The sequence below is a fragment of the Budorcas taxicolor genome, chromosome 12, assembly GCF_023091745.1.
Source record: "Budorcas taxicolor isolate Tak-1 chromosome 12, Takin1.1, whole genome shotgun sequence".
Taxonomy (NCBI): domain Eukaryota; kingdom Metazoa; phylum Chordata; class Mammalia; order Artiodactyla; family Bovidae; genus Budorcas; species Budorcas taxicolor.
This window is the reverse complement of record NC_068921.1, coordinates 77,175,599-77,203,356: the sequence shown is the minus strand read 5'-3', so window position 1 is coordinate 77,203,356 and position 27,758 is coordinate 77,175,599. Positions and strand designations below refer to the sequence as shown.

Below are 27,758 nucleotides of genomic sequence, written 5' to 3'. Positions count from 1 at the left end.
TCATTACTGGAGACTGGAATGCAAAAGTAGGAGGTCAAGAAACACCTGGAGTAACAGGCAAATTTGGCCTTGGAATACGGAATGAAGCAGGGCAAGGCTAATGAGAGTTTTGCCAAGAGAACGCACTGGTCATAGCAAACATCCTCTTCCAACAACACAAGAGAAGACTCTACACATGGACATCACCAGATGGTCAACACCAAAATCAGATTGATTATACTCTTTGCAGCCAAAGATGGAGAAGCTCTATACAGTCAGCAAAAACAAGACTGGGAACTGACTGTGGCTCAGATCATGAACTCCTTATTGCCAAATTCAGACTTAAACTGAAGAAAGTGTGGAAAACCACTAGCCTTTGAATGTGTGGATCACAATAAACTGTGGAAAATTATAATAGTAATACATATCAAATAAAATTTTAAATACAGAAGTATATTGTGACAGACTGCAGGATTTCCCTAAATTTTACATTTTATCTTTCCACAGTAGAATCCTAACTAAATAGAAGACCACCCAGACAGACTCCATTTTCTCATCTGTGTTGCAGCTAGACAGGACCCACTAATTCCAAGGAAAAAAGAGTCTAAGTTAAAGAAATGTATCCAAGCGCAGTCTCACTTACATGAAAAAAAGGACTGCTTGATCTTCCTTTCCTTCCTTCTTCCCATGGGCTCCCTGATAACTGCAGGCACTGGGCTTTGGCGACGCGGATGAAGGGGAGAGACAAGGCAGGTGTAAGGGGTGCGTGGGGGCGGAAAGAGACAGGTCTGTGTTTCTCCTGGAACAATGGCCACAGGATACTCACTTGCTCCGTCAGTGCAGACCAGCCCAACCATTAAAGGAGAAGTAGATGAATTTCAATCTTATTTATACCACTGGATTTAAGACTCTTTGTTACAGCAGGTTACCTTGTACCCTAATGGGTACATATGGGGAAGAAAAGTCATTCTTCTCAATATGACTTGCTATCTCTGAGCCAACAAACATGAACAACTTAACACATCTTTCCAGGCATTCTTCTATCCATCTCTTTATATTAGACTAGCAACCATATGAAAACTTCTGAGCATCTCTCTTCCTGACTCAGAAGATATCACGTGTATAATTTTATAAAATCCAATTTTCAACCTATTCAAACTATTTCAGAACGTTTAGAGAAAGTTCCAAAATTCAAATTTTAATGCTACTCCTTTATTTATTCCATGGGAGAAGTTTTCACATATAGACAGTAATCTAATAAATATCTTTCACAGTACGTGCCCAGGAGAAATGCATAGTTATCTCAACCTTGCTTTGTAGATAATGACTTGGTCCATACTGAATAACTAATGTTTTGAAGGGCTTTTGTAATTATGTATATCTCTATGAGGAATTATCAAAAAGTATAACAACTTCTGATTACACCAATACAGCTAACAAATCATTGCAAAAGTTGACATTTGCCTATATTATAGGTGATTTTTTTTTTTTTAACTTCCATGGGGGTCTTAGTTCCCTGATCAGGGATCAAACCCATGCCCCCTGCAATGGAAGCGCAGCATCTTAATCAATGGACTACCATCAAAGTCCCTAAGTGATGGTTTGCTACACAAAAACAAAGAGCAATTTATTAAAAAGCAAAGCATTAGGATGCTTAGAAAGACAAACTGCGTAGGCAAGAATTTAAAACAGAAGATACCATGAAAGAGTTCAAGCTATACAGAGGAAAGCAATCCCTCTGTCATATGTTTCACAAACAGACAAAACTAAATCACTTTGGAAGAAGAAAAGAGTTACGCCTTGCCAGCGAGATTTCTATGTACAGGAAATGACAGATGCAGTGTCCTAGGAAGAGTAAAGAGAACTGGCTGGGAAAGAAAACAGAAAAAGGTGCAGAAGGACACAAAAACGGGTAATATTAGAGAGCAACTTGAGAGTATATAAGAATTTTCATTTTGGTAGAAAGTGAATACCACCAGGCGTTTCTATGAAGAGGACTAAAAGAAGGACGACTCTGTGCGATCCTATGTTCTGTAGCCCACCAGGCTCCTCTGTCCTTGGGATTCTCCAGGCAAGAATACTGGACTGAGTTGCCATGCCCTCCTCCAGGGGATCTTCCTGACTCAGGGATAGAACCCACGTCTTTTACATCTCCTGCACTGGCAGGTTGGTTCTTTACCACTAGCGCCATCTGGAAAATCCAAAAGAAGGACACCAAGGCCAAAGGGTATGGGCAGAGGATTGGTGCACCAGAGAAGTCAAACAGGAACATTCAGGGTCTAACAGCCCAGCAAAGACTTCACTTTATCTTGAGAGCAACCAGAATGGCTGACACAGGGCAGACATGAGTAGATTTGTGCATTCCGGGAATCACTCTGGTGCTGCTGCTACTTTTGGGATTGGGAAGGTTCAAGAGTGAAGATGGGGAAAAGCAAGCTGTCAACTGCAGGAGATGTGCTAGAAAATTGTAAGGCCTCAGCCCACAGTTAGGGAGCAGATGAGATAGGAGACAGGAGAAATAAATCTCTCAGCCACACTTGAGAGTTGTCTGGGAGGCAGATGGAGCTTGGTGATTTAGGGGATGAAGGATGGGGAAGGTGAATCAAGCACCAACACCCAAACTTCTGCGTCTGCAACATCACAGACAATAACATTTACAGGAAAGGAGTAGGCTGAAAGGCAAAAACTAGATGCATATTTTGCAAGTTAAATGAGAGACGCCTGTGAGATGTCTAAATCATTAGAATTCAGCCTGGCAGGCAGATTAGAATGCACACACATCAGAAGACAGAGATGGTGGAGGTGGACATTCACATGAAGGAATCCAGAAGAGAAACTGAAGCACAGACAGGCAAGACCAATCCAGCAAGTTCTGGAAAAAAACAAGATCTTAAAGGAGGGACTGGAAAGGATGAATGGGAGAAGATCAAGCTGCAGTTGTAACGTCATTTCTAAAATACAGTGTTCTTATATATACAGTGGGCTTCCCAGGTGGCGCTAGTGGTAAAGAACCCATCTGCCAGTGCAGGAGATGCAACACACATGGGATCGATCCCTGGAAAGATCCCCTGAAGAAGGAAATGGCAACCCACTCCACTATTCTTGCCTGGACAAGAATCTCATGGACAGAGGAGCCTGGAAAGCTACCGTCCTTGGGGTCGCAAAGGGTCCAACACGACTGAAGCGACTTAGCACAGGCACATAAACACTGTAACAATTCAGAATGTTTTGATTGATAAGTTATTTTATGTAAACAGCAAATAACCTAGAAAGGCAGTCTCTCAGCAAATCTGTCCTTTCTTCCTCCAGTTAAATAAAAATAATACTGTCTACTTTGTATGCACCATATTCTGTATTTAAGCTTTACTGGCTTTTCTGTAATAGTCTCACGCTAGTATAAATTTTCTTGCCCTCTGTGAGGCCAATGCCAGTAAAACACAACTTTTAGAAACAGTCAATGATAATCTGAACAAAAACAAGATGATTTACTGATGCCAGTCATCAATTCAAGACCATGACACCTCCAAATTTAAAATGCATGCAACTTTACAGGATAAATGATGCAGTACTTCAATCCCATATTCAAAGTTGAAAAAGAGGTGATTTTTTAAAATGTAACTCAAAGGAAACATCAGCAAATATTAATTTATGTGTTGGACATCAAAGAACAGAGCCACTCAACCACACAAATGAAGCATGGACTTTCAAAAACTTTTCTACTTGCTTAGTAAATAGAGCATGAAAACACAGACTTTTACCCTGCTAATAGTGTTTTAGGGATAAAATTAATATACAAGAGCACTTTCCCTTTAATGTTCTCTGAAGAAAATATCACACATTATTATGTAATATTACATATTACTAGTAATTATCTATTACCATTTCCTAAGGGCCAAGGCAAGACAAGGGTTAATGGCGTACAACCAAAATCCAGATCCCACAACTGACTGCTCCAAAAATTACTCTATACTACTTAATTCTAAAGTCAATTAAGGGACTAATAAACAATTAAATCTAAAAGCTCAAGAGACCAGATAAAGGATAAAAAGCACTCAACCGCTAAAGGATACCCTACATATTTGAAAGTTACCATTTTATACTTAGTTTACTTTCCATGTTCCAGTTAAGACAATGCCGTTATATAAGCTGGTCCTATTCAAACAATAAGCCGATAGCTGAGGTGCCCTCAGGCTTAGTTTTATAACTTTAATGATATTATTAATCACATACTCATAAAAATTATGACTGTGAGACGTGGACTGGGAATTGAGGATGACCTTTGCCAAAGTTCATGGGGTCCCATCTGTATGGGAAATCATGACCAGTCCACAGAAGAGAGGACCCCCAGGAGCAGCCTTCTCCTGACTACCTGCTGCTTCCAAAACACGGGCCAGACATGAGCTACACGCACTGCCAGGATCAAACAGAGGCCAAAAGCCATCGCTTATTTCATGGGGGCTCAGAAATTAACTTTAACCAAATTACATCTTTGTTCTAAAGAAGCTTTATCTTAACAAAAGCTCACAATCGGCTTCAGGAAAAAAAAATTTTCTCAACAACTAAACAGTTACCAAACTAAACAGCAAACTACCTACTGTTCTTCATAAAACAATTTTCTAAGCCCGCAATCCTTAAGAACTAGTCAGATGAATGAGATATAGTACGTACTGCAAATGTGTCTCCATTCTTATTCCTTAAAGGTAAGCTTTGGGAGGAGGGCAGCATATGCTCTCATTTTTTTTTAATCTTTCATTTTGGAATATTTTCAGAATTACAAAAAATTCACAAAAATAGTACAAAGAGCATATACATCCTTTACCCACATTCTCCAATGTTAACATCTGACCACCTTGATTTGTTTTGTCATTCATGGTTTCTCTCTTTATGTATACACACACAATTTCTTTTTTCTTAAACATTTGAGGCTAAGCTGCAGGTAAATACCTCTAAGCATCTCAGGGCGCATCTCCTAAAACCAAGCCGAGTCTCTTCTGTAATCACAGTACAATGACCAAATCTAAAAATTAACACTGACAATAGTATCATCATTTCATCTACAGACTTGATTCAAATTCCACCAGTTGTCCTATTTATGACCTTTTCTACAAAAGGAAAACATTTTTTTTCTGGTTCAGGAACTAATCCAGGATCACATGTTGCATTTAATTGTCATGTGTCCTTAGTTTCCTTTGATGTAGATAAGTTGATCCGTTTTTGTGTTTCTTGACCTTGACACTTTGGAAGAGTACAAGCCATTTATACTGTACACTTTCTTTCAGTTTGATTTGCCTGATGTTTCCTCATGATTATATTCATGTTACACATTTTTGGCCAGAATAGCACAGAAAGAATGTGGACTTTTCGGTGCATCAAACCAAGAGGCGCAGGCTCCTGATTTGTTCCATTACCAGTGATATTAATTTTCACCATTTGGGCAAGTTTCAAGGTTTATCCATTTTAAAGGGACTATTTTCCGTACTTTGATTAATTAGTTATCATCTGAAGAGATATTATAAGTTAAGCAAATACCTGTGTCTCATCATATTTTCATCCACTAATTTTAACGTCAATCACTGATGATTCATCCAAACAATCTGGTGTTTGCTGAGGACTGATTTTTCTACACTTATTAGTTAAAAACCTACCGTAAGGAAGAGCTGTGAGCCCCACCCTCATTCACCTTTTCTACCTATATCAGTATAAACTCATGCACTCTTCATTTCACGGATTTTAATCTATTCCTAGCATTATTCACTTTCTTGCTGAGGTTTTCCCAGAACTGCCAGCAGAAGCCCCTGAAAGCTGGTTCCTGGGTCTTTTTCTTTTTCGGCATATCCTCATTTCTTCAGCCACTTGATTATATATTCTTATATAAGATCTCTCATGCTCATCTTCGACTCTTTCTGAAAGCAGCCATTTTTTAAGGAGTGCAGGTTCCATTTATGGGAGGACGGTCTTCACAGAACAAGATCTGGGTGCTTGGTGTGCTCCTTGCTATGGGTGTCAGTGCTTCTGTGACCTCTCAGCAGGACAATAGTTCTCAATCATTGGGCAACATTTTCCCCTCAGGGGACATATGGCAATGTCTGGAAGTCCATGATTGTCACAACTGAGGAGACGGTTCTGAGATTTAGTGGGGAGAGGCCAAGGATGTTGATAAATATCCTACAATGCACAGACAGGACAGCCCCGCTCCACAACAAATATGTGTCTACCCCAGACATCAGTGATGCTAAAGTTAAGAAATCCTGAGCTAGAGAGTGTGTGTGTATATATATATGTAAACACACACACACAATTACAAATGTAGTTAACATGTATTTATTTATTTTTCAATCTATGTTAAAAACTATGAAGTCACGTTGAACTTCCAACTCAGCACTGCAGGGTTCATTCCATGCTTCTCCATTCCCACATCTGTAACTCCTTTCTCTGACAATGAGAAACTTGGCTCCTCTTATCCACAATACATATATTTATTTCCTCTATCCCAGAATATACATCAACTGGTTTCAGAGCTGCTAACCCACGAACTAAGAAAAATAAACCTTCTAACTAGAGCTTAGTGTTTGTTTAGATGTATTTTATCTTTACCTTGAGGGTATCCAGTAAAAAATACTATTAAAAGTTATTTAGATTCACTTTCCCTCCCCACCTCCTTCAGCAAGATTGTATTATTCATACAGTCCTGTCCATCTGTTTGCTTGGATTTCACTTTGAGTTTTTCCCCCAGAACGTTAATGATTTTATGTATTCATTTTTAAATATTAAGATGGATTTACAGGTCAGAATTATACAAAAATGTATAATCAAAGAAGTCTTTCCCTTTCATCCCATGTACTATTTCCTGTCCCCTAATCATTTCCACCAGACCATCCCGTCACCTCCTACAAAAATGTCATCTTACTAGTCCTGGCCTTACATGTGTGTGTGTGTTTTCAAAACAGAGCAGATACATTTACATATTCTTATTTCTTCTAGCTGTCTGCCAATATCTATTTTCCCTTCCTTCCTTTAATAAGAGAAATGTTATGCTTTAGCTGAGGATATGGCCACCTTGCTATCAACTACATCTCCCATCTTCCTAGCACCTAGGTATGACCACCTAGACTGAACCCCCAATAGGACAGGAGCAGAAATAGAGGGTACTCTCTGGGTTAGGCCCTGAAAATCAGTGAGTGTGAACTCCCCTGCTCCTGCTATCTTCCTGCTGAGCCTGGATGAGAGGCATGAAAAGCAGCTGCTCTGGGCCCTAAAATGAGAACCATCTGCTGTGATCCTGGAGTCACCCTACTGACCCTTGACACCTACCTTCTCGACTGTTACCTGGGAGAGAAACTGAACTCTACCTTGCTCTGTATTTTTGATTCTGTTACAACTGCTTAGACTGGCTTAACTATGAAAGGCCATCAGGTGGGGAGAAGACGGTGCAAACCAGGGAACGGAGATAAGAGTGAAGCATGAGAAAAAGGGGCCTGAGAGACAGTGGTGCAAATGAGGCCACGGAGTCCATGAAGAGGCAACAGGAAGACATAAAGCAGGGGAGTGCTCTCTGGGTTTGTACTTTGTACACCAACCCACCAAAGAGTTGACTGGTGCGGTAAGGAGGACATATGGAGAACCCACTCAGGAAGCGAGAGCTCTCGTCCGTGACATCAAGTGTTGGCTTGGGGCTCAAGGGCCAGGGGACAGAAAGTGAAATCAAAACGTAATCAGACGAAGTGTACAGACCCTCAGAATGCATTTGAGACCACGTTTCTGAGCCCAAGTGCTCACCACCATTTACTCTCGGAACTCTGCATCCACCACCCAGAAGGTAAACTTCTCTGCACATCCCTCATCCTCGGAACCTCAGAGGACTCAACCCCACCCTCCCTAGACACCCACTCTCTCTTTTCCAGGCTGGTCCACACCCAGTGAGACCACTGCTCTGGGACTGGTTCATCTACCACAGATCCAGCACCTTCACTGGATGTTCTACTCACCTCCTTAGTGGCCAGTTGCTTAGTTGTGTCCAACTCTGTGACCCCATGGACTGTAGCCTGCCAGGTTCTTCTATCCATAGAATTTTCCAGGCAAGAATACTGGAGTGGATTGCCATTTCCTTCTCCAACTCACTTCCTTGCATTACCTGAAATCCCCAATGCCCTCAGGGACCTCACTTCTCCAGCGACCCTCACTGCTGCTTCCAAAACATCACCTCTTCTAATCCTCGGAGAAACTTCCATTTCCTTGAGGTTCATTTTATCTGGTCAGAGAAGCTTCTCAATTATCTATCATCTCTCAGCATCCCTGGCACAATGCAATATTCACTAAAGAATTTACATTACCCAACTCTTGACCTTTCCTCTGATCCTAAGTCATACCACCCATGCAGGTGATCCATTCAACATTATCTCAGCTCAGTTCTTAGGATCACCTCTCAAATAACCTGTTCTCCCACTTTAGCCACCTAGTCCCATAATCACACTCTGAAATCACCTAATGTTTAGTAACTGAGCCACTTTCAAAGTCACCAATTCAAAACATGTAGACATCACTGGCCAACTGTAACCCCCAACTTTCCAGCTTATTTCCCAAGTATGTTCTCTGGGCCAGTACTGAAACCTCCAATCTAGAATGTGAATGTTCTATGCCAATTGCCCCTGAGGAGTTAATGTTAAGACATAGAAAGAGGGCGAGAAAATACAGATATAACCATAGAAACTTTGAATGGACCATATTAGGGCTAAAAAAAAAAATACAGGTAAAAAACACAATGCAGGGAACACCTGGGGAAATTCCCACATGGACAGTACATTAGATGATATTATGAACTGATGCCAGTTTTCTTTGATGAGATAATGGTATCCTTGTGGTTTTGCAGAAATATAGTCTTACCCTTAGGTGCATTCTGAAGTATTTAGGAGTGATGTGTCAGGATGCCTGCAACTTTCTGTCAAATAGTTCAGGAAACAAACAGGAGAGAAGGGGAAGGAGGAGGGAAAAGATGAATAAAGGGAGAGATGAAGAAAAAAGCAAACATAGAAAGGCTTAACAATTAATCTAAATGAAGAGTGTACCAGTGTGCAAAGTACTATCCATTCACCTTTCCTCTGAGTCTGAAAAATACCTAGAATTAAAACATCTGGGGCAATACCTAAAATTAAAAGAAAACCTGTCTTTTGAGCTAAAAGAAGTTTAATATATATATAATATATATATTTCAATATGATGTATAATTATTCTCTGTGCTCATTTAAACATAACTGAAGGGCGGGAAGATTTTAACTAAATGTTTGCACTATGCATTACTCTCCAAAGTGCTTGTCTATTTTAGTAATATATACAGCTATCACAATTGCCCAGTATTTTACTGTGAAGATTTGTCCATTGAGTAGACACTGAAGCTGGTCAGAATTCTGGCTACTACAAACAAGACTGCTGTAACTGTCTTTGTAAACAGCATCTCACAACTCAGTCTTTTAACACTGCAGGGCAGATTCCCCAAAATGTGTGCCCAGAGCCTTTACTTCTCCAGCATGGTGAGTTCCCAGTCTTTTTAAAAATGTTGCTATTCTGAGGAGTCATTTTAAGGAAGCACAAGTAAAATATTCTCAAGAGAGTATTCCCCTAGGAGTCCTAAAGTACTCACATTACTTTCAAAGGACAAAAAGGGAGAGGTGTGAAAAGACAGATACCCTCTTCTCCTCTAATTTCCCATTGTTTCGGCACCTATGAATTTACATTACACTTATCTTATGTATTTCCCATCCAAGTATACTAAAAACTCTTTGAAATACAGACAGTCTCTCTCTCTCTCATTCCTTCCTTGAGTAAACAAATATTTATTAATCACCTACCATGTGTCAGGAACTGCTTAGCACTGGTAATACACAAGTAAACAAGATAAAAACACCACCAGTGCCCTCATGTACTGAATACTCTTATGGGAAAATCCAACAGCAATTAACTGCAGAACCAATACTTTAATTACAGCTATGATAAATCCTTTGAAAAAGAAGAGGAACACGGTGCAATGAAAGCATTTGACTCAGCACACAGTACTAGGAATGCCCTAAAATGGGCTTTCAGTATGGCTTACTAATGGTTTAATACAGTTTACAGAACACCAATGCATTGATAATGATTGATGGCATACAGTTTTTAAACCTGTGGTTTTACAATTGTAAGGAGAAGAGGAAGAAAAGAAGATGGGAACTAAAGTTCCTGAACTCCTCAAGCCAGCACCGTGCCAATACCGTCTACGTACCTAACGCCACTGAGTCCTTATCACTAGTTCATAAGGCAGAGACTCACATCCTATTCCTTAAATACAGACTGTGAGATTTAGAGACACAAAACTCACATAGTTACTAAACAGTATCGAGGATACAGTAGGAATCCAGGCCGGTCTGATTTCTTTCTATTCGATCACAGTGAATCAGAGGTAGAAATTTCAGATGAAGCCTGGAAAAACGTATTTGCATAATAAAATATATTTTGCTTTACACGTGGTACATTTATAAACTTCCAAGAATAGCAGTAAGCCTACTTTGTATTTAAGTCACTTAGTTTAAAAATATAGTAACTTGCATGCCTGCATATAAAGTATAGGAAGCAAAGTAGTGGAAAACATGTTCATTTAAAAATAAAACATGAAGGACTTCCCTGGTGGTTCACTGGCCAAGAATCTGGCTGCCAATGCAGTGGACAGGGGTTCAATCTGGCCTGGAAAGATTCCACATGCCATGGGGCAACTAAGCCCGTGCACCACAACTATGGAAGCCCACATGGTCTAGAGCTTGTGCCCTGAAACAAGGAAAAACCACCAAAATGAGAAGCCTCCGTGCCACAACTAGAGTAGGCCCTGCTCACTGGCAACTAGAAAAAGCCCATACACAGCAATGCAAACTCAGCTCAGTCAAAAAATAAATTAATTGAAAAATTAAACATGAAAATGTATTCTGTAAATATAAAAGAATATTCCTTTCAGAAGCCAGCCGTAGTGGGAAAAAAAACTTCCGTGCGACCAATACTAATTTAATATTTTGACAAACTGCCCATGTACCATGCCACTGTTTTACAGTATCAAACGTCAATAGAGATGTGATATGACATAACGTGCTTACTCAGACTATTTCGACTTCATGAATCTACCATTCAAGCTCATTATAATGAAACCTAAATTACTTTGCCAACAAAGACAGATAAAGGTCTGTCTAGTCAAGGCCATGGTTTTTCCAGTAGTCATGAATGGATGTGAGAGTTAGCTGAGCACCGAAGAATTGATGCTTTTGAACTGTGGTGTTGGAGAAGACTCTTGAGAGTCCCTTGGACTGAAAGGAGATCCAACCAGTGCATCCTAAAGGAGATCAGTCCTGGGTGTTCATTAGAAGGACTGATGTTGAAGCTGAAACTCCAATACTTTGGCCACCTGATGCAAAGAGCTGACTCTGCAGAAAAGACCCCGATGCTGGGAAAGATTGAGGACAGGAGGAGAAGGGGACAACAGAGGATGAGATAGTTGGATGGCATCACCGACTCAATGGACATGAATTTGGGTAAACTCCAGGAGTTGGTGATGGACAGGGAGGCCTGGAGTGCTGCAGTCCATGGGGTCGCAAGGAGTCAGACACGACCCCATGAGTGACTGAACTGAACTGAAGTGAAATTAACCACTATCTTAAAGAATCCGCCAGCCAATGCAGGAGATACAGGTTCAATCCCTGGGTCAGGAAGATCCCTTGGAGAAGGAAATGGCAACCCACTCCAGTATTCTTGCTTGGGAAATTCTATGGACAGAGGAGCCTGGCAGGCAACAGTCCATGGTGTCGCAAAGTCCCCATGGGGTCTCATGACTTAGCAACTAAAACAACAATAATTTAACAACCATAATAAAAATGCAATGATGGAGCAGGAATGCAGGTGTCAGGGGAAATATATAGAAAACTCATACAAATACTTTAAAGTCCTCTGGGAATAATCTTGCCAAGTACCTTGATTATGTCTATGTATCATTTCCCTTGTGATTCAGCTGGTAAAGAATCCACCTGCAACATGGGAGACCTGGGCTTGATCCCTGGGTTGGGAAGATCCCTTGGAGAAGGGAATGGCTACCCACTCCAGTATTCTGGCCTGGAAAATTCCATGGACTGTATAGTCCGTGGAGTCGCAAAGAGTTGGACATGACTAAACACATACAAATACATGCACACACCCAAATTGGATGTGTGTCTCAAACATGCACTAGAATAATTTTGCAGCAATATTATTTCTGTAGCACAACAGACCTCTCAAGGCTGATTTAACCGACGTACAGAGAAAATATGCATTTGCTGCTTACCGCAGAACACAGCAGAGTTATAAAACCAGCAAACACTACACCATTAGGGCTAAAAAGGAGCTAGGGAAATAGCTAGAAAGAATGTGAAGGGAATTTTTCAAATTCTTAGCAGCTCTGAATATTGATGGCACTGTTAGCCATCACATCTAGGTTCACTCAAGAGCCTTCCTTCTACAGATGGAGGTGAATCACCAGTACATGAGATTAGATACAATCACTGTCACTTACTAGCTAACAAATGGGAAGAAAAGAGGGTGACAGTAAAAGAGAAGGGAGAGAAGACAGTCCTCCTGCTTTAGCAAGAGAAAAGCTGGGAAAGAAAACATGAGCGTGAGTGATGGCTGCACGACTTATCTGCCAACAGACCAAAGTTAGCAGGGCAGAGTAAATGTGTAAAAACAGTCACTAAATTGTCCTAGGCTGCTACTGGACAGCTGTCCAGACTGTTCATGGCACAAAGGCACTTGGTCAAGAGGCAAAGTAAGGGTTTGACCTGCTCCACTGCTAAGCTGGGCTCCATGTCTCAGGGCTGGAGACACCCAGAGAACCAGAGCACTTTCTCTAATTCACAAAAGTTGCAGTCACTTGTCAAGACTTATGACCAACAGGCTGTGTCCACTCTGATGGAGGTTTTTTGAAATTGTATGAAAGCTACACATGAGCTTGAGGGAGACTGTGTACTCCACCATCATACTCCATCACCATCCCACCACTTCCGCCTCCAAAATTCAGCCTCCCAGCCTCACTGCTATATGTAGTGAATCACCAGAAAAGAGCCAAACTGTACAGCCAGTCTTTCTCATAGATGTTCTTGTGGCCATGAAATACACTCAGTTGTGTCCGACTCTTCGTGGCCCCATGGACAGCAGCCCACCAGGCCCCTCTATCCATGGAATTCTCCAGGTAAGAATACTGGAGTGGGTTGCCATTTCCTTCTGCAGGGAATCTTCCCAACCCAAGGATTGAATCTGGGTCACCCACATTGCAGGCAGACTCTACTGACTGAGCCACTAGCGAAGACCAGTGTTACTAAAGCAGAATGAAGATGAAGCAGAATGCTGGAGAAGATGAAGGATGTTCTTAGATCCAGACAGTTTATTCCTAATTCAAAGTGAACTCATATTTCACACTTCAAATTTGATATGAAAGCCATTATTCTGAAGCTGATGATAATTTATGTTAGGCTAAACTAAAATGATCTTTTCATTACTAATGAAAGCTGCTAATAAAATTTATACTGTAATTTACTCCTTAAGGGGAATAAGTATAACTTTAATTATTTAAATTTAATGGCTGCTCCTAATACTATTATCACCACACACCCTGAAGCCTTGCAGGATCACACTTGGTTACGCATTCTGTATATACATGAGGTCAGAGAATGGCATTTGCTAGAAAATATTTTATAACTTGCTCTAATTCAGAGAAACAAAGAGCTAGTCCCTCTACTCTTATCGTTTTAATCTCCATACGTTTTTAAGTTTCCTACTTCAAAACAATGCAAACAAAACGACAAAAACAGACGAAACTGGCTGTTGAACTGCACTCAACAGTAAGAAACTCCAGAATGAAGAGCGCTAGATGTCCATCCAGGAGTGGTCATCAACGACAAGTTCAATTAAATAAGTTCATTTCAGATACAGATGTAAAGTATAGGATTGCTACAGAAACTGAAATACCTATTCTTAATTAGCATGTCAGCTTAATCCAAGCTTTTCTTATTTCTACTTAAACACGTAGTAAGCAAATGTTCTGCTGAATTCTCTACTTAATAAACTTTCCTGCTATTTTCTAGTACGAGACTCCAGGTATAATAACATAACCTCGAGTGTTTGTTTTTACCTCGAATAACATAATTATCCAGGGCATCTTCCATTCTCTTTAGTGCTTCCGTTCTATCAGAACCATACGTGATGAGCTAAAAGCGAGCAAACAAACGTTTATATAGACAGGTAGAGATCAATCTATCCATAAGTCAAACATCTCATCCTAGTAAAAGTTAAAGTATTTCATAACACATTTCCAGAATATATTTTGAAATTTCATTCATTCAGTTGTTAGTACAAACTATGTCAATTAAGATTTTTTTCAACTAAGCAAAATATCAGAAATCAGCTATTTCAGACTTTTCTCCTAGATTTCACTATCACAGAAAAGAGTTACTTGAGGTAAACCAAAATGTAACAAAAACAAGCATAAAAAAATCTGAAAGGAAAGCTATCAAAATTGTCAACATTGAGGATGGGATGAATGTAAACATCTGGAATAGCGGAGGATTAGGCAAGATTTGTTTTTTCTCTCCCTTCAAGTTTGATACCCTGAATAGCTAATTTAATGCATAATAGAGCACAGAGGCAAAGGGTTCCTGTGTTAGAAAAACAGAAAATCTTACTGTTCTGTATGATTCGGGGCCTGTTTATGTGCTCTAGACCATATACAAATTGGCAACAGGAACTTAACTATTCATAAAATAATTTTCTGGTTATTATATGAGACAATCTGTAATTTGCAAGTTTTTGGTACATTTAATTAGCTCTTCAATATCAAGCCAGGTTGAAAATTAATTTTCAGGTCATTTTTCTGAATAGCAATGTAATTTATCTAAAAATGAAACCATGTATCTATAATACTTTATGTATTTTTTATTTTAATTAAACAATGTTTCTCTAATACCTAAAGTTCATTTTAACAATATCAGTGTAAAAAGTTAAGTGAAAAAAGAAAAATGAAATAATGGGTCGGTTACTACAACTTCATGAAAAAGCACACTTGGAAGAAAAAAAAACCATCTTAAGAAACAGCGTTGGGAATTCCCTCATGGTCCAGTGGGTGGAACTCAGTGCGCTCACTGCCAGGGCTTAGGTTCAATCCCTGGTTGGAGAACTAAGATCCCACAAACTGAGCAGCAAGGTCAAAAAAAAAAAAAAGAAACAGGGGTTTCAACACAGGTCTATCACTTTAGAAAAAAAAAAAAAAATATATATATATATATATGTTCTAAATAAAATCCAAGTTTCAACCACTAGCATCAGAATTTTACATTCTGTAAGATTCAAAAACGTTAAAAGATCTAAAATTTTAAGTGGATTGGTTAATTTATTCTGGAAAGTCAAATTTCAAAAAGACATCTCATAGTCTTACATAAAATTTAATTATGTTAAATCTACGTAAGTAATTACTGATTCATAAAAACCGAAGCGACAAGGTGAAAAGTCCTCTTAACAAACACAGCCTATTACCTCAACTTCTTGATATCACCCCGTCATTCATACTTTCATCTCGGCAATGCTCACGACGGGTCAAGAAACAACGTAATTCCTTCTCTCTGTACTGAGCTAGCTTGCTGCCACTGGTTAGAGAAGTTTGTTACTGTGGGACTTGGGGTGACGGTGTGGTTAGACTGGGGAGCGGGGAGTGCTGGCAACTAACAAGATGATGAAATTTCTCTTAAGAGAAAGAAAAGCTGCCCAGCTTTCACTTTTCCATTGGTGGCCCTAACTATGTGTTTAATTACGGCACATGACTCAGGTAAAGGCCCCGTTCCAGACTTTTTAATTATATATGTCTATTGTCATTTCAGAAGAAAACTGAAAGGAACCGTTAAGAGTGGAACTAACTTTCGAGATCATCGGATCATAATAAATGCTAATATCACTTCCCGGTTGAATGCCGCTGTCAACTCGGACCTGGGAGAAAGAGAAGAGAAAAGAGAGTTCACAGTGTGAAGCTATTTTTTCTAACAACAAATTTAATTTCCATGAGGCAGGTGGATAATTTTAATCTCAAATAATATTTCTGCTTCCAGGAAGGAGAAAAACAATCTAAAAATAAAGAGAGATCAAATTATCTTCATCTGTTATTACACAGTTCAATGTATATATTTTTGTTAATGTACTAAAGGAACTAAGGAAGAGCAAAAAAAAAAAAAAACTTTCTAGATCACTATGGTGGGATGTGTTTGGAGCAATTTGAGGGTGTCTTTCAGCTGAAACAGAGCATGAGTCTGCCGGGCATTCCAGTGCGGTCCCCAGCCAGGCCACGCATCAGTCCTCGGAGCTCTGCTTATCAGCTCCATAGGAACGCTGGTCCTGTGGCTTTCATCTCTGTAACACTTTCCTTTTCTGCCTCACCCTCTCAACTATAAAACGCTTTTTTTTTTCTGTTACTGTCAGTCCCCTGAGAATTTAATGTTTACACAGCTTTTCTCACGGCTTTGCTTTGTAAGGACACAGCCCCAATTAGAGTTCTGATTTTGCCATTTTCATGGGAGGGGGAAAAAAAAGCACAAGCTCAAAATATTCTTTTGAAGAAGCTGATTGCTGTTAACCAGCCAACAAGTTAGTTAGTACATCGCTGAGTCTTGTTTTCATCTCCCTGTTTGATAACAGCAGTAAGGCACAAAGGTTAGCCATGTAAAACTTCCAAATGAGCAGTTGCTGAGGATGAAATATTTATTAAATTATTGTGCTGAAGTTTTGGAATCTGAAGTATTTAAAAGCTAATCAAAACAGTCGAGACAGTCAAACATGTCCTAGGGGTCTTGAGGATAGAAGGATTTAATGGAAGCTGCTAGAACAGCAGGACTTTGATGGCCAACATGGTAAAGGGGTGGGAAGAGAAGAGGCAAATTCACAGAGCTCTTCACCTGTGGGAAGAAGCCTGCCTAATAAACAGCCGCTCATCTGTCTGCAGCAAGGCAGAAAAAGGTCAACACAGCGGCTGTTAGGCCTTTAATATTTTAATTTAGGCAATTATCAAGGGACCACATGTAGACCCTCTTGTCTAGGATATCCACATGAGAGTTCGATGATGGCTTTATTAAACAGTGACATCAAAAGATAAGCCATGGTTTCATTCTCTTAAAAAAAAAATCATACTACTGTTATCTTCTTTGTAAGGTTTAAGAAGATAACATTAGCACGTACCCAGAGTGCTTTTATGTATATACTTGTAAAAGTGTCATGCAAAAATATAGATATTTATATTTGCATGCACATTCATATAGAAAAAACTTCATTCTAAAGGCAAGTCATTCAGTATACTTAAAACATATATTTGGCTTTCTTATTTTCTGAAAACACACTTCAGGGCATAAGTTGAAGCTCTATGAAATTCACAATGTTTATAAAAACTAGGAAAGAATTAATAGGGCAGCTGTAAAAGCAATAATATCATAATCTGCCTACTGGCCACATTTAAATGGCTCCAAAGTGACAACTGGTGGATCAAGTTACATAATAGAAAAGACATCTCGGAACTTGCATTTTTTAAATTTTAGTAGCAAAATGTTAAGGAGCTGATTTTACCAGTATGCATTATTTAAAATTATAGCATGCTTGCTAAAGCTGTGTTTAAAATTGAGACTGGTACAAGTATTAAAACTTTGGACTTTAAACATATGCTACCATTTACTACATAAACTGCTACAAAACTAGTGTGGAACTTTGATGGTCAATCCACTGGTAAAATAATGGACAATAAATAACGTTTATTACATTCTCCTGTAGTTCCCAACCTAAATTTTTAGTCACCTTGAATAATACCATCCTAGGGCCCTTAGATACAACTGTGTCTTTGTTATTTACTAAAATTATTATCACAGAAGTTACATCATTTCCATTTAAAAATATATATGGTAAAATAAAGATGTATTACATATAATCAACAAATATCTTTGTAAAGCAAATCGGCATTTCCAATTTAAAACCGTAACAAAACATGAGAACTCTGATTTATAATTTACTGCTTATGCAGCCTTTTTTCCAAGTGATAGTCAGCTTTTTAAAAAAGTGTTCCAATAATGAATTAAAATTCAAATTAAGTCTCCATTAAACAAAGCTTATACCAAAAATACATTTTAGCTTTTGCACTAAAAGCTTTAGGAACAGAGTCAAGTGGAACTGAAACCAAATTTCTGAGCAGAACAAAACTGTGATCTGAAAATAACACTTTTACAAAATATAGTGATCAAAGATAAGAAGAAACTCTTCACCTTTGCCACATAAGCAAACAGGAGACTTACAGAATGTGAAAAGTACAAACCATAAGTTAACTCTGAAGTAGATATTCTTGTGACCAAAAAAGTTAAGTGCTGCAAAGGATCTCCTGAGTTAAAACTGATGGGGTTTAAGGCAGAAAGGAAGAAAACCCACCATCACCACCAATGCCCAAGCACCTATGTGTGAGTCTCAAACCCTTGTTCGGAAACCTCAGGCATAATTTAAACATCTCTCTTCAAATGGTGGACCCTGTGAAACTGCCAGCCGAGTCCCACCCTTCATTCTCGATTCACCTCTCCCCCTCAGCACAACTCCCAGCCCGCCATGTCTACCTGACAAGTGACAGCCCAATCTGATTAAATGCTTCCAAGGGAGGGGACTTGTGGGCCTCCATGACAGGCCAAAAGTGATCACCATGGAGATACATAATTACAGCTGTCAACGCATCTACTGTCCTGCTGGCATCAAGTTGATTGCTCCCAGCAATAATGATAGACAAAGCTAGTGTGCACACTCCCGAACCCAGTCACTTTATCTATTCCTTGGTCCATTTAGCTGACATGCAACATTCACACAAGCAAATAACAGCAGTAAGCAGAACATTTAAGGCATTTTAATTGTTTTTTCTTTCTATGGATGGCTCACAACTGCAAATGTTATTACATAAAACTCCTGCTGCAGCATTAATTGAAGAAAGATTTGGTGGGACAAAGACCGTAGGGGGTAGAGTTTGTCCATTATCACTTGTACTTTCAACAGGTCTCACGTTTGAAAATTGCAAATTGCAAAAACTTGCGAGGGCAAAATGTTTGACATCCTGTTAGCTGTTACAACATGGTGAAAACTTCTAACAACTCGAGTAATCATTATGAATTCTTATTTAATACTTTTTTCTTTGATTAAAAAAATGCTTAGATATGTCCCTATGATACTTGTTTTCTCATCTGCTATTTAACGTCACACAATGCCTGTTAAATCTTTACAATTTTTTTTTTCTGCCTTCAGGCTTTGAACACAGCATGGAGTCTCCAAGCCTGGAAAGGGTCAAGTCCCTTTAGAAAGCACATGGGCAAAAATAATTTAAAAAGTGAAATAAATCATATATCTAATAACATCTTCAAATTCAGAATTCTTCCTGTAATCTTTCACCATCTTCATACCAGTAATCAAACGGAATAATCATATTCACAGATGGTATAGCCTTGTCAGCCACTAGCTAACATAATGTCACATATATACACACTTACTACCTTGATTAACAGAAAGGGTACATCCTTGTTCTTTTTATGCAAGAAAAATGATTTAAATAACAGCCATTAAATACAGAAGTATAAATAAAGTGAACATTGATCACTTTTAAGTGGTATACATACTATGTACTTCTTAAAGTCCTTGACATGTAATAGAATAAGGCACATTTTGTTTTCCTTAATCCATTTCAATTAACGAGCTGATTTTGTGCTGGAATTTCTTGACATCTGACTATATAGGGGAAGCTGGACTAGATTTATTGAAAAGATTACACTGTAATACAGGAAAGTCATTCACCATTCTTAAGATGCCACAAACTTCATTACAATTTATTTAGAAGCCAGTTGTCTCCAGACTTCCCTATTAGGTGAGTTCTGACTTTCCTGTACACCATAAAGTACAAAATATTAAAAACAAAAAACTGTGATTCCCCATGAATTTCACTTGTCATTCAATTTACACCCTTTGGTGTTGACAAGCTTTAACATAAAAGTGTGACATAAATCAAGATTTTAACCTCTCACTTGGTATTACAGCTTAATGACTTACACCAGGTAGACGTATTGGTTCTTCATACTGAGACAATCTCCCAACAGATGGCAAACCAAAAGACTTGTAGGGGTCCTGAAAGTTCAAAGAACAGGAAGCATAGCCTTTGAAATATAAATCAGCATAAGTAAGGTTAAATATTTATACAATGAAGCAGCATTTTGGGGCCTATTTACCAAATCACAGATTTCGGAATATTATTGTCTTCTCCTCACTCTAGACAACTTAGAAGTGTACTTAAAAAATCAAACAGAACTAAAAGCAGAATTTAGCCTGACCTTGATCATACTTTATTGAAACTGGTAAAATTCCAACTTTTTATAAATCTTCTTAGAATGCCTTGGGCAAAAATAAAATAACCTAGGCGCTACATCAAAACATACTCAAGTTCAGAACAACAAATGTAGTGCACTGAAGATATTTGTTTTTCTTACTCTCAAAACAGCTCACATATGGTAAGATCTGGGCGTTCAGATTCTCCAAATAAAGACCTGAAAAGTAACTCTGCATGTGCTTCTAGACACAGGCTCCGTTTGTAAATATCTTAGATCATCAGAATAAACATTAAATAAGTTCAGTGTCATAACAACAGGGAAGAAGAATACCACTCAAAATATAACGCAAAGAAAAATAACTAAGCCAAGACCTATTTCTCAAGATCCTTGAAAAGCATTCCAAAACAAGGTCCAGGATTCTTAAAACACAGATACTACTAATTTGCTTTTTATTTTACAGACAGGCTTAAAAGAGTAAAAGATGCCATAATATTTCCTTGCATTTTTGTTTCAGTCATTTGAGAGAAGCATTTTCAGATGCTGACTGCTTAATTATGTGGTTAATAGTTATAAAATAATATTAAAGCACTGAACTGAGAGTTTATGAGTAAAATCCATAATTAAAATTATGAATTAAGAGCTTTGCAATTTAAATTTTAGTTGTGATTATTCATGTAAGAAATAAAATTATTAGGGGGAAAACTGTTAAAAAAAATTAAACACTGAATTAACAACTGATGTGTAACTAGGGTAGCTCTTTAACATACACACAGAAATAAATGCTCCTGTTTATTTTCAATGTGGTTTGAAAATGAGCAAACAAAACCAAACCCACAGTCCATTCAAGCACAAGAATATTGAAGTAATGCTTTCTCGCTCCTTAAACTGATTAGAAGCTATTCTTTCATCCAGTAACAACACATGAAAATTAATTAAACTCAATCCTTTAAAACTATTTTGAGTTATGTCAAAATGATCTAACCTTTCGTTTTCTAGTTCAGCTCTGAATTACATAATCAAATATTTGACCCCAAGTTACAGGACGCTACCTTTACCTTGTTGTTGAGTTATACGTGGTCCCATGACTTGGGACACAAACACCACCCTTCCTCCCATCATCCCGCCTCCCAATGTTCGCTTTACCTCGGCATAAACTCGACATTCGACCGCCCAGCCGTTGATGGGAATATCGGCTTGTTTGTGCCTAAGAGGGTAACCCTTGGCAACACGTATCATTTCTTGGACCAGGTCCAGGCCAGTGATGCATTCTGTGACGGGATGCTCAACCTGCAAGGCCAAGATCTGCCCGTCAGTAGGTGTGGTGGTGGTGGTCCGGTCACTAAATTGTGTCCGACTCTTTTGCAACCCTATGGACTGTAGCCCACCAGGCTCCTCTGTTCATGGGACTTCCCAGGCAAGGATACTAGAGTGAGCTGCCATTTCCTTCTCCAGGGGATTTTCCAGACTCGGGGATCAAACCCATGTCTCCTGCATTGAAGGCAGATGCTTTACTGCTGAGCCACCAGGGAAGCTCCAACAGATAGAGGAAAAAGTAAATAAATAGAAATAAGCAGGGACAATGTCAACAATTTCTGGGTAAAATGAGGTTAATTATATTTAATCATAGTTGACCTGAAAACTATCTAAGAGAATACAATTAAAGCATCGATACCATATAGTACAAAGCTGGGTGAGAAAAACAGACATCCCAAAAGTGTTTGTAAACTGTCTGTACTACTTTTCCCAGTGTTTATTTTGATGGGGTCCAACCAGGTTCAACACTTTTAATTTTATACTAATTCTTCACTAACAATTACATATTTATAGCTACCGTCCTCAGTGTGGCTGATCATCAGCCTGTTCTGCTACACTTAGCACGGCATCCACAGAGGCAGCTTACGATTTTCCACAGCACTGGTCCAGCCTGAGTCTCACCCACTTGCATGCTTTCACTAACCTGTCCTGACAAGCAACCAGATTAGCGTACTCTTGCATCAATGCAGTGTAGCAGAAAGGAGCAGATGGATCCTGCAGGTTGCTCTCCCTCCAGACCGGCGTGGGGAGTGCTTAGCATGCACAATGGCAACACTGAGCCGGTGAAATCACTGCTCTCTCAGCAAATTGCTGATAACTGTTTTGGACGATGCTGCCGTGGGGATCCCTGGCCTTCCACCCTAGCGCATGGGATGCACACGTACAGAAACATGCACAAACATACAGGGATACCAGCAGACACATGTTATCAATCTGATCGACTGCTGACGAGGTCCTAAAATGAACTGAGCTAAAATAAAGCCACAGAGCGCACTGGTAAAGGGCAGGTCATCCGCCTTCCATCTAAAGCCCTGAATAAGTTTTGAGAATTTCAACTTTGGCCACATCAGCTGCTTTGATACCAGTTTCCTTTCTCATAAAAATTAAGCATGTTTTAAAAGCACTTCACTATAGTTTCATCATGACATGTTATATTTCATATACTCTGACATGGGAAAAGGTCAATGAAGAGACCAATTGTCTTTCCATCTTCAACTACACTAATTGAAGGACAGGACTTAGTCATTATAATAATCTTGAAGCTTATCATAAGCAGACAATGCCATGGGCTTAAAAAAAAAAAAAGCTTTGTAAAAATAAACAGATGGCATCCATAATTAGCTCTGTGTGTGTTATGAGTTTGTTTACAGTTTCAACAACATTTTAAGACATTTTGACATAATTTTAATGACAAATCATCACTAAAATAAGCATCTACCCTTTGTAAAATATATGCGACACTTAAGTAAAGATTTTATTAGATAGTTTAGAATCTATATTCTTGAAACAAAACATGGTTTTGAGAGAATCAAGGTTCTGTATGATAAATATAATAAGAAAGGAACAAATGTAAAGCCATTCTATTATTTGCTGGAAATAAATTTCACGTGAGAATGCGTCTTACCACCCTAACTATTCAACCTACTATGTGACCAAGGGCTTTTTATATCAATACCATCCACTACCTTTGTTAAGAAAACATTTTTAAAAGCTCACAAAATGATTTAATTTCATCCTTCTATATCTATCGCTCAGAAAAGCACATACTATATACTAGACAAAGAAATATATATTGAATGAATGAATGAGAGTGTAGTAAATTCAGAGTCATGTCTCTAGTAAGCGGTAGAGGCAGGGTTGGAATCTACATCCCTCCAGAGGTGATATTAGCTGCCTGTTCTTCCTCAAGGAAAAATGGATATGAAAGCATGTAGTAAAGATAAACAGCTAAACACTTCTGTGCTGTTATCTTTTATAAAATACATCATTATGAAAGTCTAAAGATCCAAATTCATTGTAAGGCTCTGTTATGCCTTAGAAGACCTCCTTATAACTGTATAGGAAAAAAGTTTATTAAAGTTCTATTGAATAGAATCTAAAATTGGACCCACTTTAAGCCAATTTAGAGTTATATAACAGTAACACAACATTTTATAATCTTAGTGAGCAGCAATTATTACAAAATAAAATCAGCAGACAACTAAAATAACAACTACCTACCAAAGACAGAATCATTAAAGAATTTAAAAAAAATATCCACTGAGGTTCAAATACTGTTAAAGTACACAAGATAGTCTGATGTACCTAAATTTTTCAGATAACAGAAATAAGTCTTTTTAAAGGAAAACATAAATTTAAACATTTTTAAAAGAAATCCTTCTAAATACATTTTAACAGAATTCCAAAGTTATTCAACAGGATATGTGAAGCATTTCCTTTAGACCCTGTATTATTATTATCATCAGCCATCTTATGACACTGACTAAATAACCATGTCTACCCCCCATCCCCGAAAACTTCAAAATAGTTTCCCTGTGCAAGTTAAACTCAATGCTTAAGAAGAACAGAGGTTACAAAGAGAAAAAATCATTCCCACGCCAAAACATAATTCATTAAATGTTTTAAAAATATCATTAAAAAAAACCAAAATGAAAGAAAAGGAAGGGAAGGGGATAAAATCAATGGAAAGTAAAGGTTAACTGAAACCAATATAAGAAGAAAAACAGACTCAAACACTGGCTTCCGGTAAACCAAGAAGTTCATCATGTCCAACCTACAAAACCATGTCCAATCTAGAATAAAAAACAACCTCTGAAAGTGTGATGTTAATAAACATCTATTCTGAGGACTACTGTGTCGGGGGAGGACAAGGTTTCTGAGTAACTTCTATTTGGGAAACAAGGAGTTAATCTAAGTTAAACAGGTTTTTGCTTTTTTCTGAAAGACTCCTCAAACACATTAACCTGTAAATACGCCTCAGGACTCTGAAAGGAGACTGTACAGCATTTATCTAACCATACACCTCCTCCCTATGGACTGAGGATCCCAAAGAACACACATTTAGAAACAATGCCTTAAACATTCAAAATATTGGGTTGGCCAAAATGGTTGTTCGGGTTTTTCTGGAACATTGTACAGAAAAAACAAAATAAAATTTCTGACTAACATTACAAAACCCAATTCCCTTATGTGACTCTATCCTCACCAAACAAATTGTTGGTCTTCACACATCAATTTCCTGCCCCAAAGAAATATGTGCTAGTTCCAAGAAACATATGAATAAAGGATCTTCCAGATAGTACGACTGTGCATTAGAGATTAATATACTGACATTCTAGTACGTGAACCTTGGGGTTTGGTCAGCAAAATTAATACCTAGCCAAAAAAGCGAGCAAGATGGAGAGAGGGAAAACATACACATATACACACACACACACAAGCCCAAAAAGAGAGTGAAAGTCACTCAGCCATGTCCGACTCTCTGCGACCCCACGGACTATATATAGTCCATGGAATTCTCCAGGGCAGAATACTGGAGTGGGCAGCCTTTCCCTTCTCCAGGGGATCTCCCCAACCCAGGGATCAAACCCACGTCTCCTGCATTGTGGGCGGATTCTTTACCAGCTGAGCCACAAGGGAAGCCCAAGAACACTGGAGTGGGTAGCCTATCCCTTCTCCAGCAGATCTTCCTGACCCAGGAATCGAACCAGGATCTCACGTATTGCAGGCGGATTCTTTACCAACTGAGCTATGAGAGAAGCCCATCCAAATCAGAATTTATTAATTCTCAAAGGCAAATTATTGACTGGGATGTATTTATCAGGTCAATGCCACCTTGCAGGTTTCTGCTGCTGTTGTTGTTAGTTGCTAAATCATGTCTGACTCTTTCCAACTCAATGGACCATAACCTCCAGACTCCTCTGTCTGTGGAATTTTCCAGGCACGAATACTGGAGTGGGTTGTTTTCTTCTCCAGGGGATCTTCCTGACTCAGGGATCAAATTCGCACCTTCTGCACTGGCAGGTGGATTCTTTACCACTGAGCCACCTAGGAAGTCTTGCAGGTCCTATCAAGAGCTTATAAATCAGCACTGGCAATGCCAATTACAAACCTCGTTATGAATCTTTTATTCAAACAGGTACAAATGACGATCATCAAATGCCATGTTAAGATACATAATCAAACTCAAAATCTATGAGTATGTATAGTTATATATGCCTACCTTAGATGGTCATGGCCAGGCAGTTTTTATAGATCTGTTTGCAAATTTACTTTAGTTGTCTTCTCGGTCACCATCAGACTGTCACAATTGTCAGTATTTGAATCTAGATTTCTTGGCACTCCCTCTAATTTTTTGCTTCAAATATATTTCACAAAAAAATGAATAACTGAGCTTATCAAATGCAGTGGCAAAGTAAACCAGGTTTCACTTCACGTGAGTACTTGATGTATCAAATTTCAATAGTAATAAACTTAGAAAAGCTAAATGTTTCTGGAATTGTGTTGTCATTATCTGCTTTTGTAAAAGTTATCATAAATTCTGCCACTGCCACTGTGATCTTTAGCTTTATTCCTCCTCAAATACCAACTGTGTGCGTGCATGCTAAGTCACTTCAGGTGTGTACAACTCTTTGCGAGGCTATAGACCATAGCCTACCAGGCTCCTCTCTCCATGGGATTCTCCTGGCAAGAACATTATAGAGTGGGTTGCCATGCCCTCCTCCAGGGGATCTTCCTGGTGATCTTCCAGTGATCGAACCTGCATCTCTCAAGTAGCCTGCATTGGCAGGCAGGCTCTTTACCACTAGCACCACCTGGAAGTCCTAAATACCAATTAGGAAGTATCTGAAACTAGTGAAGGAAAGACAGATATTTCCAGAGTCCTAAAGTCCTAAAGTATCCACCTATAAAATACCTTCATCAATGACAAGTGGAGAAACACTAACATTACTGTGGGGAAATCCAAGACATGCCACCGTAACCAAGGCAACATCACCAGTAATGGGATAAGCAGACACTGCGTGTCTCCTATAATGGTCCTCATGGAAGAACGGCATTTCTGTAATATTCTTGCTGAATATGCAATGTCTGGATATACTCAAGAGAAAAAAGACAAACACAAAATGAGGGACACTCTATAAAACAAATGGCCTGTGCTCATTTAAAAAAATGTCAAGGTCATAGGTGACCAAAAAAAAGGACTAAGGAACTGCTCCAGATAAAGACTAAAGAGTCATGGCAAGCAGATACAACATAGGATCCGGAACCAATATTAAAATGTTGTACTTTTACTATAAAAGACATTAGTGGACAACTCGTGACATGTGAAGATGGCCTGTGGACTGGGAGAGAGCAATATGTCAATGTTAATATTCTGATGTTGATAGTGGTAATGTGGCAACGTAAAAGAGCTTTCTTGCTTTTAGGGGATAGATGTTCAGAGGTAAAGGAGCACCAGGCCTACAACTTACTCTGAAATGTTTCAGGTAAAGAGGACAGAGAGAAATTAAGATATGGGTACAGGATAAAAATAAAGCAAATGTAAATGTCAGTAAAGGGTGCACAGATATTTTTAGTAATGTTTAGAAACTTTATGGACATCAGAAATAACTGTAAAATAAAACTTAATAAAAGTTAAAGCAACGTATCCGAAGTTTTTGTTTTTATATTATGAAACATTATTAAGGTAAAGATATCTGACTTGACTGACATTATCGTCTCTTCAATCAGAACCCTTCCACTGTGCTAAATAATCAAAAGCAGATAATTTGCTCAATGTGTTTTCTCTGACTTAAACTTTTAAATATACTTTATTATGTCGATTATCTAATAACTCTAAAGATTTTAAGAATGGGTAACTACATAACAGGCAAGCATTCCTCAAGGGGAACAAAATTCAGACAAATTTAAATTACACACTGAAGCTAACTTCAAATGAATATTAACACTGAGGCATTTTTAAAAGTTTAAATGGGTGTTTCATTTAGATGTTTGTAACAAAACCTACCCTACTAAAGAATTACATAATTACTCAAGTTTACAGATGCTTGCTCCTTGGAAGAAAAG

The 27,758-nt window shown here is 38.6% G+C and overlaps 1 protein-coding gene across 1 annotated transcript in view; it reads right to left on the bottom strand.

The window, feature by feature from the left end:
• Positions 1-27,758, bottom strand: part of PCCA (propionyl-CoA carboxylase subunit alpha) — a 381,652-nt gene that overhangs the window by 172,942 nt on the left and 180,952 nt on the right. Inside the window, exons 13-16 of the mRNA XM_052649967.1 lie at positions 21,522-21,665; positions 20,104-20,178; positions 15,922-15,990; positions 14,147-14,222 (exon numbers count right to left, since the gene is read on the bottom strand). Coding sequence (XP_052505927.1) covers positions 14,147-14,222; positions 15,922-15,990; positions 20,104-20,178; positions 21,522-21,665 — 364 coding nt within the window. The remainder of the gene's footprint in view (positions 1-14,146; positions 14,223-15,921; positions 15,991-20,103; positions 20,179-21,521; positions 21,666-27,758) is intronic.